At 51.6% G+C, this 18249-nt stretch overlaps 1 protein-coding gene across 1 annotated transcript in view; it reads left to right on the forward strand.

The window, feature by feature from the left end:
• Positions 1–18249, forward strand: part of LAMA5 (laminin subunit alpha 5) — a 176169-nt gene that overhangs the window by 144468 nt on the left and 13452 nt on the right. The window contains exons 48-62 of the mRNA XM_030533556.1: positions 4706–4849; positions 5805–5956; positions 6054–6164; positions 7092–7203; positions 8020–8190; positions 9373–9569; positions 9736–9852; positions 10345–10357; positions 10737–10879; positions 12407–12592; positions 13401–13537; positions 15688–15841; positions 16586–16719; positions 16923–17085; positions 18007–18138. Coding sequence (XP_030389416.1) covers positions 4706–4849; positions 5805–5956; positions 6054–6164; positions 7092–7203; positions 8020–8190; positions 9373–9569; positions 9736–9852; positions 10345–10357; positions 10737–10879; positions 12407–12592; positions 13401–13537; positions 15688–15841; positions 16586–16719; positions 16923–17085; positions 18007–18138 — 2066 coding nt within the window. The remainder of the gene's footprint in view (positions 1–4705; positions 4850–5804; positions 5957–6053; positions 6165–7091; positions 7204–8019; positions 8191–9372; positions 9570–9735; positions 9853–10344; positions 10358–10736; positions 10880–12406; positions 12593–13400; positions 13538–15687; positions 15842–16585; positions 16720–16922; positions 17086–18006; positions 18139–18249) is intronic.

The raw sequence follows: 18249 nt of genomic DNA on the forward strand, positions 1-18249 counted from the left end.
GGCTCCCCGGCACGCGCCGTGGTCGAGCTAATGCTCCGGCTGCTTCCGTGCCAACGGCACCGCGGTCAGAGAGCTAGTCTAAGTCGGATCGCCCGGCACCGACACCTGCTGCGGCACCGATGACGTCGGCACCGTCGATCCCGGTCCCGCAAGGGCCGTAGAATCCGGTGCCTGACGGCTCCCAGGCACGCGCCGTGGTTGAGCTCCTGTTCCGGCTGCTTCTATCGGCACCGTCGATTCCAGTCCCACAAGGGCTATCGAATCCGGTGCCCGACGGCTCCCCGGCACGCGCCGTGGTTGAGCGTATTACTCCCGCTGCTTCAGTGCTGACGGCACCGCAGCCAGACAGCTTATCTAACTCGGTTCGCCCGGCACCGGCACCTACCGAAGCTCTAATGACCTCGGTACCGTGGATCCCGGCCCCACGAGGGCCGTCGAATCCGGTGCCTGACAGCTCCCCAGTACGCACTGTGGTTGAGCCTGCTGTTCCCTGCACGCCGGAGATGTTACCAACGGCGAGGGCTCTCAGTGCCATGACAGAGTCAGTGCTGCCTGACCCGGGCACCGCCGGTACGGGTAATACAGTCTCTTCAAGGGACTGTCCCCTGTCAGTACAGCAGAGCGGCACCGTCCATGATCACGGTCCCGCAGACACTCCAAGTCCTGTCGGCACGCCGGACACCACTGGCAGTCCCAGTACTGTTTTCCTCGGTACTGGTCACACTCGCTGCACCGGTCGGTATCCCGTTCGCCGACCCGCTATCGGCACCGTTCCGACATCTGGCACCGGGGCAGGTACCTTGACTCCTGTAGCTCTTCTCCGAGCCTCGAGATCTCGGTCGACCTCCCGACACCGTTCTGGTTGCGGGTCTGGATCTCGTTCCAGGTACCGATACGCCTCCCGATGCCGGTCCCCGGTGCCGAGTTGGGCAAGGTCCGAGTGAGTCAGAGACTCGGCCCGTGCCTTCTTTTAGTACCTCCATGGCCATCCGGACACGCATCCGTGTCATCCCATATGCGCAGATTTTATGCTCAGGACCACGATCCTGATATCATGGCCAGCGGGCGCCAGCCCCGAAGCAGAAAGAGCCTTGGCGAATGCAAGGTGTACTCTGCAGGGGCCCTGCGCCTCTGGGTAGCAAAGCAACAAGCCTTGCTTAGCTGCGATAATTATAGCACCTGGGTGGAGGAGTTTCTCCCTCGAACCTCCCACCTAGAGTTCGCTGCCGTCTTGGAGGACGGGGGAAAGAATTTACCCTTTGTTGGTAAAGGCATCTTCGCGGCAGAGACAGCCCCAGACTGCGAAGCCTGCTGGACAATAGGGTCCTAATGCGTCTCAGCGTGTATACGCTTGCGACCAAACGCAGGCCTTTATGGCCCCAGCCGCCATACTCTGTGCCTAGCCAGAGGCAGAACTCTGGAAAACGGCAAGGCCAAGGTGGTCGCAGACAAACGTCAGGCCCCCTAAAAAGCCAGAGTCGAGGTCCCTCGCAATTACCACTGGGACCAAAGACGGACCTTCCAAGGTTCGTCGGAGGGCGGTGTACCAGTCGCAGGACGGGGTCCTGATCCCGCTTTCTCCTGGCATGGCCCCAGTTACTTTTAGATCGCTGGGTCCTGCGCACGATGGAGCATAGGTACCACCTTTAAATTGCTCCAGCCCTGTCCCCCTTCAGCGGACGAAAGGGGCTAGGGGTTTTACTCCCGTTATGCCCTAGTCCCCCACTCGAACACAGGTCTCAGACCTCCCTGGTCCTGCATGGACTCAACCGGTTTGGGATGAGGTTAAAGTTCTGCATGGTATCCCTGGGAACCATTATTCCATCCTTGCCTCCTGGGGGCTACTATGCCGCCCTGGATAGGAAGGACGCGTACTTTCGCAATGCCATCTTCCCTCCGCACGGGAGATGCCTCCGCTTTATAGCCAGCGGTGAATACTCCCGGTTTACGGCCATAGTCGCCGCCTACCGTAGCTATGTCGGATATGCGTTTTTCCGTATTGGGACGATTCGCTTATCCGAGGAGACTCTGACGCACAACCCACTCAGCCGTGGGCATCGTCACGGTCTTATTCACAGATCAAGGCCTGATGATTACTATAGAGCAATCCACTCTGGTTCCCACGCAGAGGTTGGGCTTCCTAGGGGCTATCTTGGTCTCCTACCTAGCCGGAGCCTGCTTATCGCAACTGCGGTTTTAGGCGATGGCATCAATCATCTGAGGTCTGAAGGCTTTCCCAACGACCTCAGCTCGTTCTTGTCTCAGTCTCCTGGGTCCATGGTTGCCCGCAAGTTTGTAACCAAGCACGCCAAGCTCCGCCTCCGTCCTCTCCAAGTCCGGCCCACCTCGGCGTACCGCTTGGACAGGGAGCCAATGGTCATGGTAGTCACCGTTCCCTCGAACGCCTTAGGCTCCCTAGAGTGGTGGCTAACCCCCTCCTTGGTGTGGACAGGATGCGGTTTCATCCGCCCCAGCCCTCACTGCCCCTGACGGCGGACGCATCATCTCTCTGCTCGAGTGCTCATGGTCACCTCCGAGCTTAAGGCCTTCGGTCTTCTAGGGAGCTGGCATTCCTCATTAATGCCCCAAAAATCAGAGTAGTCCGCCTGGCATGCCAGGGGTTCCAGCGGCAGCTGCGAGGCCATTGTATCTCGGTGTTTACAGCCAACACAATGGCCAGGTGCTTCATAAGCATTCAGGGGGGACATAGTCCTCCCCCCTTTTTTGTCAGGAGGCCATCCATTTCCGGGTCTTTTGCATGGCCCGCTCGATGGAGCTGGCGACGTCCTTTCTCCCAGGCGTTCGGAACGTCTTATCTCTTTGACTCAGCAGGTCTTTCCTGTCTTACGAGTCATCACTCTGCCCCATGTGAGGCGTCCCGCTTTCCGGAGGTGGAAATGGTTCCTCACACAGACCTGTTCGCTCACCGCGAGTGCAGGAAATGCCAGGTGTTCTGCTCCTTCCAAGGTCTCTCCTCGGAATCGATCTTGGACGCATTCCTGATACCGTGGAACGGCCAACTGCATTATGCCTTCCCGCTGTTCCCACTGGTTCGTTACGTCCTGCTCAAATTCCGCAGGGGCGGAGCGTGCGTCATCATGATCACTCCAGAGTGGTCCAGGCAGCACTGACATACCACGTTGCTCGGCCTGTCAGCCCAGACCTCATCACTCAGGGCAATGACAGGCTTCGTCACTCGGACCTGCGGCCTCTTCGCCTCACGGTGGCTCCTGCGTACCTGAGTTGGGGTGACAGGCAGCCTTCCACCTGGTCAACGTACCGAGCCAGGTGGAAGCGTTTCCTTTACAGCTGCAGTACGCTCGATCTTGCTCCTGCTGAGGTCTCGATCCCCTCTATTTGGCCTGCCTCTGGCCTTCAGCGGCAGGATCTGGCGGTATCATCGCTGAGGATACTCTCAGCAGCCGTCCCTACCTTCCAGCAGGCTAAGATGGACGTTCAGTGTCCCACGCTCTATGGGTTCGAGGTCCCTCAAGGGCTTGGAGCGCTTGCACCCTCGGGTGCGCCGCCCAGCCCCGCCCTGGGGCCTCAACCTAGTCTTGGCCAGACGGGTCTCTGAGATCAGAGCTCTTACGAAGGTTCCACAAAGACAAGGTGCAGTTGTGACCGCACCCGGCTTTCCTCCCTAAGGTGTTTTGGCCTTTCATGTTACCCACAGCTCAACGCAATGGGCATAACCGTTGCACTCCTTGGACATCTGTGGAGTGCTCGCATTATATTGACAGAATCATTTCCTAAGGTGCCCCCAGCTCTGCCCGGTAGCGGGCCAAAGGGAGGGCTTGCTTGTTTTCCTCTCGGAGGATCTCCTCTTGGGTGATGGCGGACATCCCCACTTGTTATGATTTGGCTCATATTTCCCTAAGCCACATCACTGTGCATTCTACCAGGGCTCAGGCTTCATCTGCCGCCTTGCTGGCTCGTGTTTCTACCCACGAGATCTGTCGCGAAGCTCCATTGGTCCTCGGTCCATACCTTTGCTTCGCAGTATGCCCTGGTTCAGCAGTCAAGAGAGGCTGTAGCCTCTGGATCAGCAGTTTTATTCTGCCACATTTCACTCCGACCCCACCGCCTTTGTAAGGCTTGGGATTCACCTAACTGGAATGGATATGAGCAATCACTCGAAGAAGAAAAGACGGTTACTCACCTTTGTAACTGTTGTTCTTCGAGATGTGTTGCTCATATCCATTCCGCACCCGCCCTCCTTCCCCACTGTCGGAGTAGCCGGCAAGAAGGAACTGAGGAGCGGGTGGGCCGGCAGGAGTATATATGGAGCGCCATGGTGGCGCCACTCTAGGGGGCGACCTGCCGGCCCACTGAGTTGCTAGGGTAAAAGTTTTCCGACGAATGTGCACGCGCGGCGCGTACACCTAACTGGAATGGATATGAGCAACACATCTCGAAGAACAACAGTTACAAAGGTGAGTAACCGTCTTTTTTTTACAACAAACTGTGACTCTTTATGTTTCTCTGTACGTTAAACTTCAAGTCAAAGGGAAGGATCAACTGAGCTAATCTCTCCTTCCATTTAAAAAAGCATGTTCACAGCCCCACCCATTGACCCTTGGTCATTCATTGATTCTATTCTGCGGTGGTGTTTTCCCCTATGATGGAATCCCAGTGTTCCCTCTCTCAGGGGGCTCACTAGGTCAGGACAAACCTCCTTCAGCTGCCTTTTTTTCATTGGCAGAGTGTCGGTGTAAGGGGGGCTCCTGTGACCCCCGGAGTGGAGAGTGCACCTGCTCCAATGGCCTGACGGGGAAGCAATGTGACACCTGCATAGAGAAGTATGAGATCCCCGTAGCAAATGGCCCGGACAGCATGAGGTGTGAAGGTTAGTAGCATCATGTCATCTCCCCCCCCCCCCCCCCCCCCCACACACTTGGCTTTATTGCAGGAATGAGGTAGAGCTGGCTGAAAAATGGGGGGTGGGAGGGTTTCTCTGAAAATATTGAGAAACGTTTCATTTTCATCTAATTTTTTTCTTCTGTTTTTGGTGGAAATTCAAAAACAGAGAACATTTTGGCCAAAACAAGAAATTGGCCAGAACCCAGAATATTTTGATTTGGAAATGCTGCTGCAGTGCAACAGGAGTTGTAGTTAAGCTGTTTCATGTGCCTGTTCTCCTCTATAGGCTGAGCTCCCTGGTAATGCTACAATCTCCTTTGAGTCACCCCAGGTTCCCCTCTTGGAGGGGGAGAAGGTGTATCATGGGAGTCTCCTGGCCATGTGCATTGTGGGAGATGTAGTCTGATCAGTACTTGCTAGAGAGTAACCTTTAAGGGGCAGATCCTAATGGTCAGTCAGATCCCCTGGCAGTAACTAAACCATTGGCGGTGAGCCTTCTGGCTGGTTTCCTTTGTGGCCCTAGGGCAGATAACAGAGGAAAAAGTGTTAATCAGCCTAATAGTGGGCATGGCTCTGATCTTGCCAATTAAGAGCAACTTCGTCAGAGTTATGTGGGGTATGCTGGTGGGAAGCTGCTGTGAGACCAAGAGCAGGCCAGCTGACAGTTTGCAGTCCTTGGCATACCCCTAAAAGCATTTGGAAATCCTGATCCTTTGTGCAAAGGGATTGAAAGGTGACCCGGGGACCCCAAGTTAACACCTTCCCCAGAGGGGAATCCAATTCAAGAGGCAGGGATTTAGAGACATGTGGTTCCCCCTTTGGGTTAAAAAAATGTCCTTACTATGGTCATAAGGAAGGGGGAAATGGAAGGAGACATTGTGGATGCTGAATAGCTGGTGTTGCATTAGAGCCATTTACTCACCACCCCTTTCTCTTGGCAGTCTGTGACAGCTGCGTGCTGCTTCTGCTGGATGACCTCCAGAAGATCAAGGCTTCTTTCCCCATCATCAAGAACCAGTTGATTAACCTGAATGCCAGCTCCATCGCATGGGCCCGACTGCATGGTCTGAACAGCTCTGTGAAAAACGTCACTGTATGTGGAGGGCTTAATGTGTTCTCCCCGCTGGCTTAGTCTCTGCACGGGCCTCTGGTCCTATTGCCTGATTTCCACTCCCACCCCTCTCTTTCAGAACCACCTGCGCGAATATCAGAAATCCATGAACGGGGTCAAGCAAAAGGCAGACGAGCTGGCAGACGAGAATGCGGACCTCACTCAGGATTTGATTGCACTGCAGCACAAGGCAGGATGTTTCTCAGTCCTCCTCCCCCAAAACTTCAGGCACAGACTGGCCTTCCCTTGTTCATTTTCATAACAATGAGTGTTAGGTGCCCATGGGAAGAGCTAGTTAGGGCCAGGCCAGGCCTAGTTTGAGCAGCTGCTGGACACTTGACTCCTGCAGAACTCCCTGCTAACCCAGTCCTGGAGTCGCCCACCATGCACTCTGCCAGTGAACCTGAACCCTGATCTTCAACACCCCTGCTCATCCAGGCAGGTTCCTTACTCTGAGCCAAAAGAGGCTTTTCGATATGGGCAAATATCCAGCCCCCCGCAACCACCATTTCATTCTTCTGCAGTATTTAAACTCTACTCATCAGAGGGGAAAGGCATCCCTTCTTGATTTAAGACAGTCCCTGCCCCAAAGCACCTACAGTTGACACAAAATTCAGGGACTGATTTTTAAATAGGTGCATAAAATGTGTGTGCACTTGCACATGCAAATGATTTGTACCCACTGGGTAACTACCTGTGCAAGTGGCCAGTGTTTTCGTATGTGTGTAATTACATGACCCGAGTGCATTTTTGTATATTCACTTGCAAATTCATTCAGAACCTCAAAGCTTGTACATCTTCTGCATTCTCCCGATTAATATGCAGGCTGTGTTGGCACAAGTCATAATGTGTAACTTATGAGCATAAGAGATTTTTGTCCACAATGGACTTGAGGGGGTTTTTCAGCACCCATTTCATTATGAACACAATTTCTCACTCACTTCTGTGCACACATTAAGATAAATTGTAGCAGAGTACAGCTCCCGTGCAAATCCCTGCAGAAGAGCTGACTCTTTCAGCTCTGTGGTCCCAAAAGCTGCCCGATGCCCAACCTTGCATTACGGCTCATGTTGTATCTTGCTGAATGCTTCAGCTAAAGCAGTGGTTTGTTTTATAGGCAACAATGACTCACAGAAAAGCAAAGGATCTGCAGGGGCAGACAAATGAGATCTATCAGAGAGCAGAGCACCTGCCAATGAGTATCCAAGGCATCCTGGATAGCATTGCAGGTAAGTGACCAGGTGTAAGTGTAACTGCCGGGTTGATTTTCCCCTGCCCCAAATCCCACACTCCCGCTGTTTCAAGTTGCTCAGGGTGCAATGTTACCTTTGATAGTATCTGTGGAGATTCCTGCAGACAGTTTAAGCAAGGTGGGGGGTTGTCGCAGAGAATTCTGCAGCCAGTAAATCTCAGCTGTTTGGCTAAATGCCATATTTGGTGAAGCACATTATGTTTACACTTAAAATGTGAGATATAGAGGCCATCTGCAGTGCTTTTCCCAAGAGTGATTGAGCAACATTGAATCTTCCTCGGTCGCACTGGCTGAAATCTGCCCCAGTAAATCTAGAGGAGAAGGCAAACTACAAGGTGGGAGGGAAAGCTCAGTGGTTTGAGCATTGGCCTGCTAAACCCAGGGTTGTGAGTTCAATCCTTGAGGGGGCCATTTAGGGAACCAGGGCAAAAATCTGTCTGGGGATTGGTCCTGCTTTGAGCAGGGGGTTGGATTAGATGACCTGCTGAGGTCCCTTCCAACCCTGCTATTCTATGATTCTAAGATGGATTCTCTGGGGAAATAGTCCAATCTGGTGGTTACAGCAGAGGGTCTAAAACTTGGGTCTGAATTCCAGCTGGGTCATTCCCCCACTTCATGACCTGAAACAACTCATTCCATCTATCATTGGGCATCAGGACTCCAACAAAACCAGGTGTTTTATCTGAGTGGGGGCTTTTCGAAGTGCTGGGGGAGGAGATGGCTTTCACAGCAGAGTATGGGGAGACCACATGCTCAATTGGTGGATAACCATGGGGCATGGCTTTCCCTGCAGATTTGGTGCACCAGATGGACAAGCTGGGGACTGCAGACCTCAGTACAGCCTCCTCTGAGGAGTTCTGGCAAAAGATGGCCGAGGTGCAAAGGATGCTGAAGGAGATGAAGGAACGGGATTTCCTCAGCCAGAAAGGGGTGGCGGAACACGAACATGAGAAGGCTCAGAAACGTAAGCCTAGCTCAGCAGGCACAGGGGATGGGAAATGCCAAAGTGCAGGCTGTCTAGTGCTCCTTGGGCTCTTTTCCCAAACAGTCCCATCTCAAGGGCATTGCTGCAAACGCTGTTTATGGGACATCCCATTGCTGTTATCCCATTGTGGTCACCAACATTCAGAGAGCTACACTATTGAACGGGATATGCCCATCTAGCTTTTAGAGGCTAGGATTTTCCAGTACTGACCTCCTCAGCAGTCCAGCAATGAGGGGACAGTAATTGATAGTCCCGTTTTAGTCTCTTCTGCAAATTGCAAAAGTGCTAATAAGTGCCAGTGAGTTTTCACTTAATTCCCAACAGAATTTAGCTCCTCTGTACAAGCAAGTTCATGTACTATCAGAAGGCTTCAGATTTATTTAATTGCATTTGAATTCCATTAACTAAATGGTTCTGTATGACAGCACTTAGAAATGTAGTTAGTGTTTTATATATATATTTTTTTCTCACATGCACCTATCTATACACGGTCAGTGGTTGAGTAAATTGTCCCAAATGGTGACAACAGAAGTGTGTCGTTCCTTGCTCAGAGAGGCTTGGAGTCTAATTCCTCAGGGAATCTCTGTTGCAATGCACTGCTCTAATCAAACAATACTCTGTTGCAAGAACCTCAGGGCCAAATTCTTCTCTCCACTGGCATCACTGGAGTTACTCCAGACATGCAGTAGTGTAACTGTAGGAAGATATTTCAGATAGAAAAATGGATCTTTAATCTAGAAGAAAACAGCACAGTGAGATCTGATAACTGGAAGCTGGAACTAGATGTATCCAGATGAAGTGCAGATTTTGAACAGGGATGGCAATTAACCATTGGAACCACTTACCTAGGGATGTGGTGGATTCTCCATCACTTGGCGGCTTTAAATCAAGAGGGGGTGTCTGTCTTTCTTTTTAAGAGATTTGCTTAACTTCAAACAGAAATTATGGGCTTCATGCAAAAATTACAGAGTGAGGTTCTTTGGCTTGTGTGGTCAGAGGAGATGGTGATAATTGTCCCCTTCTAGCCTTAAAATCTGTGCTTTGAGACCAGAATCAGGCCCTGAGCCTTTTGAGGAGTTTCCACTGTGTCCTCAGAAAGAACTCTGAAACGTTGGGGAAACCAGAGTTTCAAGGCAATCTCCTTGTGCTGTGTGTCATCAGTGCTCCATCGCGTGAGGAGCGAGCTGTACAGCAAGTGGGAATCCAACCAAGACCTGGTGAAGAGCATCAAAGACATGCTGTCTCAGTATAGTTCAGAGCTGATGGATCTCCGAGATGCTCTCAATGAGGCTGTGAATAAAACCAGGCAGACAGAGGACTTGAACAGCCTGAATCGGAACAACCTTGAGGAGAGCCAGGTACAAAGAGGGGGTTATTTGTATATAGGCGTGCAAAGGAGCTGACGCCATTGGGTGAACGTGCATGGTTTTGTCAGCATCTAAGGAATGTCTGGTATAATCTAGGTCTTGTTCCTGTTGCTTGATCCTGTGGCTCCTAACTAACACTATCCATCTGTGTCTCAAGCGAAAGAGTAAGGAGCTGCAGAAGCAGTACGGGGTGGTGCAGGACACTCTGCAGATGGCTGAGGACTCCCTGGTCCAGGTCTCGGATCTTCTACAGATAATAGAGAATGCAAAGGAGGTGAGTGATGAAAAAGCTCAGGGTTGTCCGGTGGATTCTGGGTCGAGGTGTGTCAGATGGGCTACAGCATGCTGCTGGTAGCAAGAGGGACAAGGCAGTGGGGGTGGGGAAGGGTGTTGGTGGAGTTGGCACTAGCCATGGGGAAGGTTGGAGGAAGAATGGTAATGGGGATGAAGGGCATGGTGCTGACAATGGAAAATCAGCCATGTGCTGGTCACCTGCCGAGCCCCCCAGAATGTGTCTCTTCCTTCTGGGTGTGTGTCCAGCTGCAGAAGTGAAGGAAGCTCAGGCAGCTCCTCGGGATAGGGCGTAGGGAGCTCAGGCAGATCCTCGGGATACGGGCGTAGGAAGCTCAGGCCAGCGTTCCTCCGGGCACGAGGCAGGCTGGGCCAGCAGGAGCTTGGGCACCAGCATCTGTCCTCTCTGGCAGTCTGCGGCCAACTGAGTGCTAAGGCGGGCTTTTATACTTCCTGTCCGCCCCTTGACTTCCAGGGGGCGGGGACAGGCAAGTGGTGGCTCCGCCCACGGAGGCACCTGTTCTGGCTCATCCTCTCAGGCACGGAGGGGAGCTAGGATGCCTCCTACAGTCCCCCTCTGATTGTCTCTTTCTTCACAACGTCCACGTCATCCACTGGGGCGGGCTGTGGATGTTCTTACAATGGCCTTGGATGCACTTTATGGCTGTATTTTAAAGTCACTTTTGTTAATGCTGCCAGCAAGTCTTGCAAGAGAGGTGTGCACATCAGCCATGCTTTGCTCCGTGTGACAGCTGCGCTGTGTCCATTTCTTTGGCTTGCACTCCGATAGCTGACTGTAGGATCCCTTTCCACCCCACTGATCATTATCCCCTGTTCCCCTTTGCCTCCCCAAATCACGCCCTCCAGTGTCAAACCTGGAAAGCACCATTCCACTGCTGCTGGAGAAGCTGAGTGGCCTGGAGAACAGGAGGAATAAGAACTCCACTGTGTCCGAGAACATCCTGCGAATCCGCCAGCTGATCACGCAGGCCAGAAATGCTGCTAGCAAGGTAGGGTGTGGGGGAGAGGGCTGCATATATGAGAGTGCTGCTATACGAAGGGTCTGAAGGTGACCCCCTGATGGTTCTATTTAGCATAAGCAGACAGAGAGCAAACCTCCCTTAGGCTGTTCTCCGCTAGGCTTCATGGGAGCCCCTGAGTTTGGTTTGGATGTTGATTGGCCAAAACAGGTTGACTGGTTTTGTATGAAGGCAATGCATGCAGAAACTTTATTCCCCTTTTGACTGGCCAACGTGGCTACATTTTGCATCATGTAGGGCAGTTTTAAGACCTGATTTTCAAGGCTGTGGAAATGGGGGGGTGAGCAGGGATTGCTCTGAAGTCCAGATGTTGTGGGGAATCCATTTGAGGGAGTAGAGAAGTCAGAGTCTTCATCAAATATCAGAGGGGTAGCCATGTTAGTCTGGATCTGTAAAAGCAGCAAAGGTCCTGTGGCACCTTATAGACTAACAGACATTTTGGAGCATGAGCTTTCGTGGGTGAATACCACTTCGTCAGATGGTGGTATTCACCCACGAAAGCTCATGCTCCAAAACATCTAGTCTATAAGGTGCCACAGGACTCTTGCTGCTTTTACAGAGTCTTCATCGTACACTTCCTGTTCTCTCCTGGCCCTGCCAAATCTGCAGCAGGCTCCACACGGCTTCAGAGCCTCCATAAAAAGTACTTTGTCAGAGTTAAATCTCGGCTTTCTAAGTACAATTGGACAAAAGATTTCAGGCAAAGGGTGGGGTTTTTTGTTTTTGTTTTTTTGGTGGTTGGTTTTTTTTTGCCAAATGCAGATTCAGGTCGACTGAAACATTTTGCAAACTCGTATCAAATTCGCTGACCAGTTCTTGGCCAAAGAGAAACAAACGAAAAACAATTCTCCCTCCCTCCCCCCCAAATTAAAATGTTTCATTTGACAGTTTGAAAGAAAACCTTTTCACGTTTTTTATCTGACATTTGCATATTTTAAAATCATTTGAGGTTTTTTTAAAGTTTGGTCCTAATCTAAATGCAGGGGTTTTTTTTCAACTTTTTGGTTCACCCAAAAATTCAGCAATTTTTAGTTTCAGGTCGACTCAAAGTGAATTTTTTTCCCTTGATCTGTTCTGCAAATGAACCAAATAATCACCTACCCTCGGTGCCTAGGGGTCGGTCTACAAGAAGAGACCCGCGTCTGGCCCAGGCTCACAGGGCTTGGGCTGGAGGAGCTGTAAAATCAGCAGTGTAGATGTTTGGGCTCGGGCTGGAGCCCAGTGTCTGAGACCCCGCAAGGAGGAAGGGTCTCAGAGCTCAGGCTCTCTCCTGAACCTGAGATCTCCACTGAAATTTTTACCCTGCACCCTGAGGCCCGCAAGCCCAAGTCAGCTGACCTGGGCTCTAAGACTCGGTGCTGCAAGTTTTTCATTGCAGCACAGACACACCCTAAATGCGGCTCTGCCTGGGCTGGTAGCAAATGCTGTCACCATAAATGAGGAGTCAGGCTGCCTGGACTGTTTCCGTCAGCTTGGCTTTGATTTCTCCACCTCTAGGTGAAGGTACCAGTGAAGTTCAACGGCACCTCGGGCATCCAGGTCCGGACTCCTAGCGACCTGCAGGATTTGTCGGCCTACACCTCCCTCAAGTTCTACATCCAGAACCCAGAGCCCAAACCCAGGCAGCGGCGTCAGGATGGGGCCGACGCAGGACAGTTCATATTGTACCTGGGCAATAAAGACGTAAGAGCTGCCTATCCAAGCACAGGAGCAGGAGAGGGGAACCGTGCAGCTGGCAGAGCTTGGGCAGGGGTGGTCCAGAAGTGGAACAAGTGTGAGATGGATGTCAGTGCAGAGTTCTGGAAGGGGTGGGAAAGTCTCGTATCAAGAAGGTCTAATATGCTGCATTCAGCCAGTGAATATCTAAGCCAGCTGTCTCCATTCATTCAGATTCTCCCTACTGCTTGTAAAGGTTTCAGGCACTGATAGTGGGGGCAGGGTGACAATGTTACTGCCAAACATTATTGAATTCAAAGCGAGAGGAGAGGGGACAAAGTCCCTCCTCTGGGTAAAGCACAGGGGCTGCTGTCAGTCCCCTCATAGAGGCCCTGGGAGAGTGTGGTAGGAGACAGCAATCGCATGGGCCATGCCACCCCCAGGGCTAGATGCTGCTCATTTACAGGAGAGCCACTGGGCTGTGTGTGAAGGTAGCTGTGAGCCTCCAGCCCACACACATTCCCACTGCGACATGAATACCACGTTGCTTTGATCCTAGCCCTTGCAGTGGCGCATCCCTCTGATGCACAGGTGCTGGGCTCTGCGTGCACTGGAGTGTTTGTTTTTTGAGGGGTGAGCGTATCTGGTTTGTTTGTTGTTGTATCTTTTGGTTGGAGCTAGGCCTCCAGTAATCCCCTGGAAGACTGTGCACTCAGCCGTAAAAATCCTGAGAGCTGACTTGCCTTGAGAGCATCACTTTAAACTCCCTCAATGATTTCCCCTTTTCGGACGGGTTCGCTGCAGACCCTTTGGATTGTTTGCTCTGTGCATTTAGGCCACTGGAGACTACATGGGCATCGTGCTCAAAGACCGCAAGGTGCAGTGGATCTATAAACTTGGGGACGAAGAACCGACCTATTTAACAGTTGACGAAGAGATCGGAGAGCAGTTTGCTGCAGTCAGCATCAACAGGTACAAAATCCACACAAGCCGCTCACGTAGCCGGCTGAGCTAGAGAAGAAACTAAAGCAGAAAAGGGAGACTTTGCATAGTGGAAGCGAGAGGAGGAGAGAAAGTAATTTACATTCGCATTGGTGACAGTTCTCCGAGTGAATCGCCTTATTACCCTCTCCCCCGTCCCGGGCTCCAGGATAAGAGACACTTCCTAGTGCTTAACTGGGTGCCAACCCCCTGACACCTTCTGTCTGTTGGCCACCCAAACAATCTTCTAGCTATGCCAGCCTTTACTTTGCCTTCCAGGTTAACAGTAGCTGCATCCCAGTCCCTGAGCCCCATTGAAGTGTTCCCCTGTAGTCCAGTCCCTTCTCCACTGAACAGCGTACACACCAGCTTGTATGATTCAGCTCAGGAACAGCCCTGTGTACAGCCCCACAGCACTGAGATACATTTGTGGTGAAAACAAGGATACGTTTATTAACACAGAACAGAGAGTCAGATATTCCCATGAGGAAGGATAATGGAAACAGAAATGTTGCATATAAAACAAAATCAACATGTGCTTTCTAGAGACTAAATTTAACTTAACAAGTTAACCTGCTATCCAAAGCAGTCTTCATCTCACTCAAAGCCTTGTGCTGCGTTTCCAATCAAGGCTGGTTGTGGTCTCATTTTAGTAAATGTAAATGCGCTGTCTGTTTACTTTCTAAGTGCAGGATAAGAGGGTACTCTCCTTGTCCCCCAGTTACAATCCAGTAAACCTTGGAAGGGCACCCCCAGATAAGGGTCTTTTCCCTCTGCTGCTGTTCTCTTCCTGTTAATTCTGTCTGTCTTTCATCTGCATTTAGCTCAGGCTGGGGATTGAGAATGAGGCAATATTTGGTTTACATTTCAACAAATAGATGGATAAACATCTCTTGTCTGATGAGAGACCAGTTTTTCACCTCTGGTTGGTGACGGCCTGTCACAGTACATATACACAACTCCTTAAGTGTCATCCACACATTTCTCTCGCAGCAGATATGAGGATCAGTGTTCTATAAGCTTTTATTAGAGATCTCCCATGGCCCTCTTTGGTGAACTGGACTGTATGAGCTAGACTTTACAGATATCTGTAACCTCTCTGTGCCCCTTTGCCAGCGGGCATTAGGAGGTCCTTGAGTCACAGGCTATGTCTAGACTACCCGCCGTATCGGCGGGTTAAAATCGATTGCTCGGGGATCGATATATCGCGTCTCATCTAGACACAATATATCGATCCCCGAGCGCGCTTATATCGATTCGGAACTCCTCCAACTCCAACGGAGTTGCGGAATCGACAGAGGGAGCCGAGGACATCGATCCCGCGCGGTGAGGACGGGTGAGTAATCCGATCTTAGATATTCAACTTCAGCTACGTTATTCACGTAGCTGAAGTTGCGTATCTAAGATCGATTTCCCCACATAGTGTAGACCAGCCCACAGCATCTTTCACTCTTACAGTCACACATTACTTCAACTTCTCCTCTCCCTGGTGAGATGAGTAAAGGATACCGCAGGGCTCCTGTCACCAAAATGCAGCCACCTCCAGGGCAAAATGCAGCAGCTGATTAACAGTGTGTGGGAAGGGAAGAATGATCCTGCATCTAATTGACACACAAGAAACATTGGCATGTAGCACGTAATGTGGAGTCAGGATTTAATCAGAGGGCAGGGTCCCAGTCCAGCGCAAGCCTGCCAGTGGCACTATTACATACATGTCCTAGCAGTGCCATGGGTTTCTGAATGGTGGCCAGGACTCTAGGATAAAAATCTCACTCGAAAGAACCAAAATATTCTCCCACCCCCACCCCCACAATGCCCAGGGGAGTGCTTAGCTCCAATCAGACCCTGCAGGGGCTAGGGAAGGGAGAGCAGAGAAAGTCCTTCCTGGGCAAAGAGGCAACTCTTGTGCCTGGCTCCGTGACTGGAGCCTGCCTCCCCACAGATGAGCATTTCACCTCATAGCTTTTAAAGCCCAGTGAAGCTGCTGTGATATGCTGACTACTCTGAGATGCTCCAGTTTAAGTGCACTGCAATCTCATGCAGTCAGATAGAGCTGAGGGGGAGGTTTGGGTGTGGAGAGGGATTCCCCGTCTGCCTGGCTCTCTCCTCCCCTTGTACTGACTGTATGATCTGGGGGGCAGGATCCTGCAGTATGGACACATGTCTGTGATCGTGGAGAAGCAAACCTTGCACGAGACGAAAGGAGACAGCGTAGCCAAAGGAGAGCAGGGGCTGCTCAACCTCGAGCCACACAGTGTGGTCTTCTATGTGGGAGGCTACCCCACCGGCTTCATGGTGAGATGGGTTAATGCAGCGGAGTGGGCAGAGACTGGGGTCCTGGATTCTTTGGGCCAGATCCTCAGTTGACTCCATTTATACCTGTGGGCACATTCATGTCTCCCCTGGACCAGGCTTTGCGATACCACAAAGAGCCGTTCCCTTGCTCTCTGGCTGCACAGGCCTGGGGTGCAGCTTGTTTCTTTGCGTATGCCTGGGTCAGATACAGCTCTGGTGCCCTCCCCACCCCTTGTCAGCCGCACAAACCGCAGGGGGCTGCGCTCATGCTATCAAATAAATGAACACGCTGTTCTGGATCCATTAGGCAGCACTTAGTGTACGAAGGTGGCCCTGCTGTACCATTCTGTCCTGAGCTGCTCTGAAATCCCATAAGATTTCCTGCTCTAAATACTGTTGGATGGAGTGGTATTCTTTGGGTCAGCCCCTTGTACATGTTCCTCTAGCTGCCCAGTAGCACAGCTACCATGGCAGGCGCTCTGGCTTCATCTTTAATACATCCCAGGCATTTCCATCTTTTCTGGATAGCATTAGAGATAAGGGGTTGTTGAGCTCTCTGGTGAATCTCAGCGTTTTTTATAAGCTCATTCCATGTAATACCTAGCATTGTTTGGAGGCATTTGCTTTCTTTTTCCCCCTGGCTGTTTATTTCCCCTACGTTAAAGTGAGAGCTTTAGGGTCTGCCCTGCTAGATTAAACTAACCCTAAAAAAGTATAGCCATAGACAGCAACGTTCTTCTTCAGCCTCCAGTGACACTGCGCTACCCCAGCTACCGGGGCTGCATCGAGATGGATACGCTGAACGAGGAGGTGGTGAGTCTATACAACTTCCAGCGCACCTTCCACCTGGACACGGCTTCTGACAAACCCTGTGCAAGGTACGAGAATTCAGTACGCTGCCTTCAGCATGATGGGGACGTCTCCTGTCCCTTCAGAGCTTAGAAGGGCGCCAAGATAGTCCCTGGGGAAGGGGTGACTTGAGTTAACCTTCGACTGCGTTTAACTGTCACAGATTTTTGTGGAATGCTCTTCCCCACCCCTAAAAGTCTGTAACCCTTTTTCTTTCTCTTGCCTTGCTCAGGTCCAAATCCACGGGAGATCCCTGGCTGACAGATGGCTCCTACTTTGATGGTACTGGCTATGCAGAAATCAAATTTGAGAGCCAGATCGGCTCGACCAAGCGCTTTGAACAGGAAATTCGTGTGGTCTCTTACAACGGGATTCTCTTCTTCTTGGAGCATCAGGCAGGTTCCCCTCCCGAATTTGTCCTTTGTTCATCTCTGGGGGGTTCGCATACACTAGTGAGTCGGTGGAACAGGGGCATCTGAATCTCATCATTTTGTCTAAGGCATGAGCCAATTCACACTGTGGTCCACGAGGGTTAGTTCAGGTCCTAGGATGCCAGAGATGGTGCTAAAAAGACGGAGCCCTTGCTTGAAGGGGTTTGCAGCTCTGGCAGAGGTGACGTTGTAGGACAAGCGCTCAGCATGTGAAGGTGCAAAAGCACTGCAGGAGGACGAGGATTTCAGGGGATTCGGAGCAAGGCAAAGGGCTTTTGAGGAGCCGTATGTTTGCAATGTGCTTCAAAAGCCACCAGAGGTTCCAGACCCAGTGCAGCCAGCTGGCAAAGGGAATGTTTTCATTTCAATAATAAAAAAACGCTGCCTTTAGGAGCAGAGAGCCTCTTGGAGCCCTGCATGGGGACCGTTGAGCCCTGCCGCCCGTCTGCACACTGAACGGACAGACTCCCTTTCTGAAGAGCCAGACCGTGTTTCCTCCTAGCCAGAAGCTGGGCTGGCTTTGCCACTGGGGGGTGGGTGTTGCCAGCCCTGCCTGCCTTTCCATTCTGTGCGGGGACAAGGGTTGCTATGTGACGACAAAGTCCCTGAGATTCTGCTGCAGTTGCATAGTTACCTGCCCAATTCCCCACACGCCCAAAAGAGGGTTTTTTGGTGCAGAGTGTGGCTATGGTTATTTTCCCCCACAAATCCCAGGTGCTGAAAGGGAGGCCAGGCTCAGGATGAGGCCCTGGATCGTTCTTTTTCTATCAGCACTGAGTGATGATGGTGCTCAGGTCCCAAACACTGCAATCCCATGCATGAGCGAGGAACTGTCACCTCAGTACACCAGGAGGCTGAGTTGGGCTTGTCTTACACTCCCCACAGGGCCAGTTCTTGTGTCTGGCTGTACAGGATGGAAAGCTGGTGCTTTACTATGACTTCAAGCAAGTCCTTGAGATGGCACCACCCAGTAGTGACCCCACATCTCTCACCGTCAGCAGCACCACGAACAAAGCGGTAATGCAGGGCAGGAGACGCTCCACCCCAGAGTCCGTGTTTCCGTGGGTTCCTAGACGAGTGATCTCTGCTTGGGATCTAGAAGGGGGGGGGGCCTGGCGGCAGCAGGAG

Source organism: Gopherus evgoodei, chromosome 14 (genome assembly GCF_007399415.2).
Source record: "Gopherus evgoodei ecotype Sinaloan lineage chromosome 14, rGopEvg1_v1.p, whole genome shotgun sequence".
NCBI lineage: Eukaryota > Metazoa > Chordata > Testudines > Testudinidae > Gopherus > Gopherus evgoodei.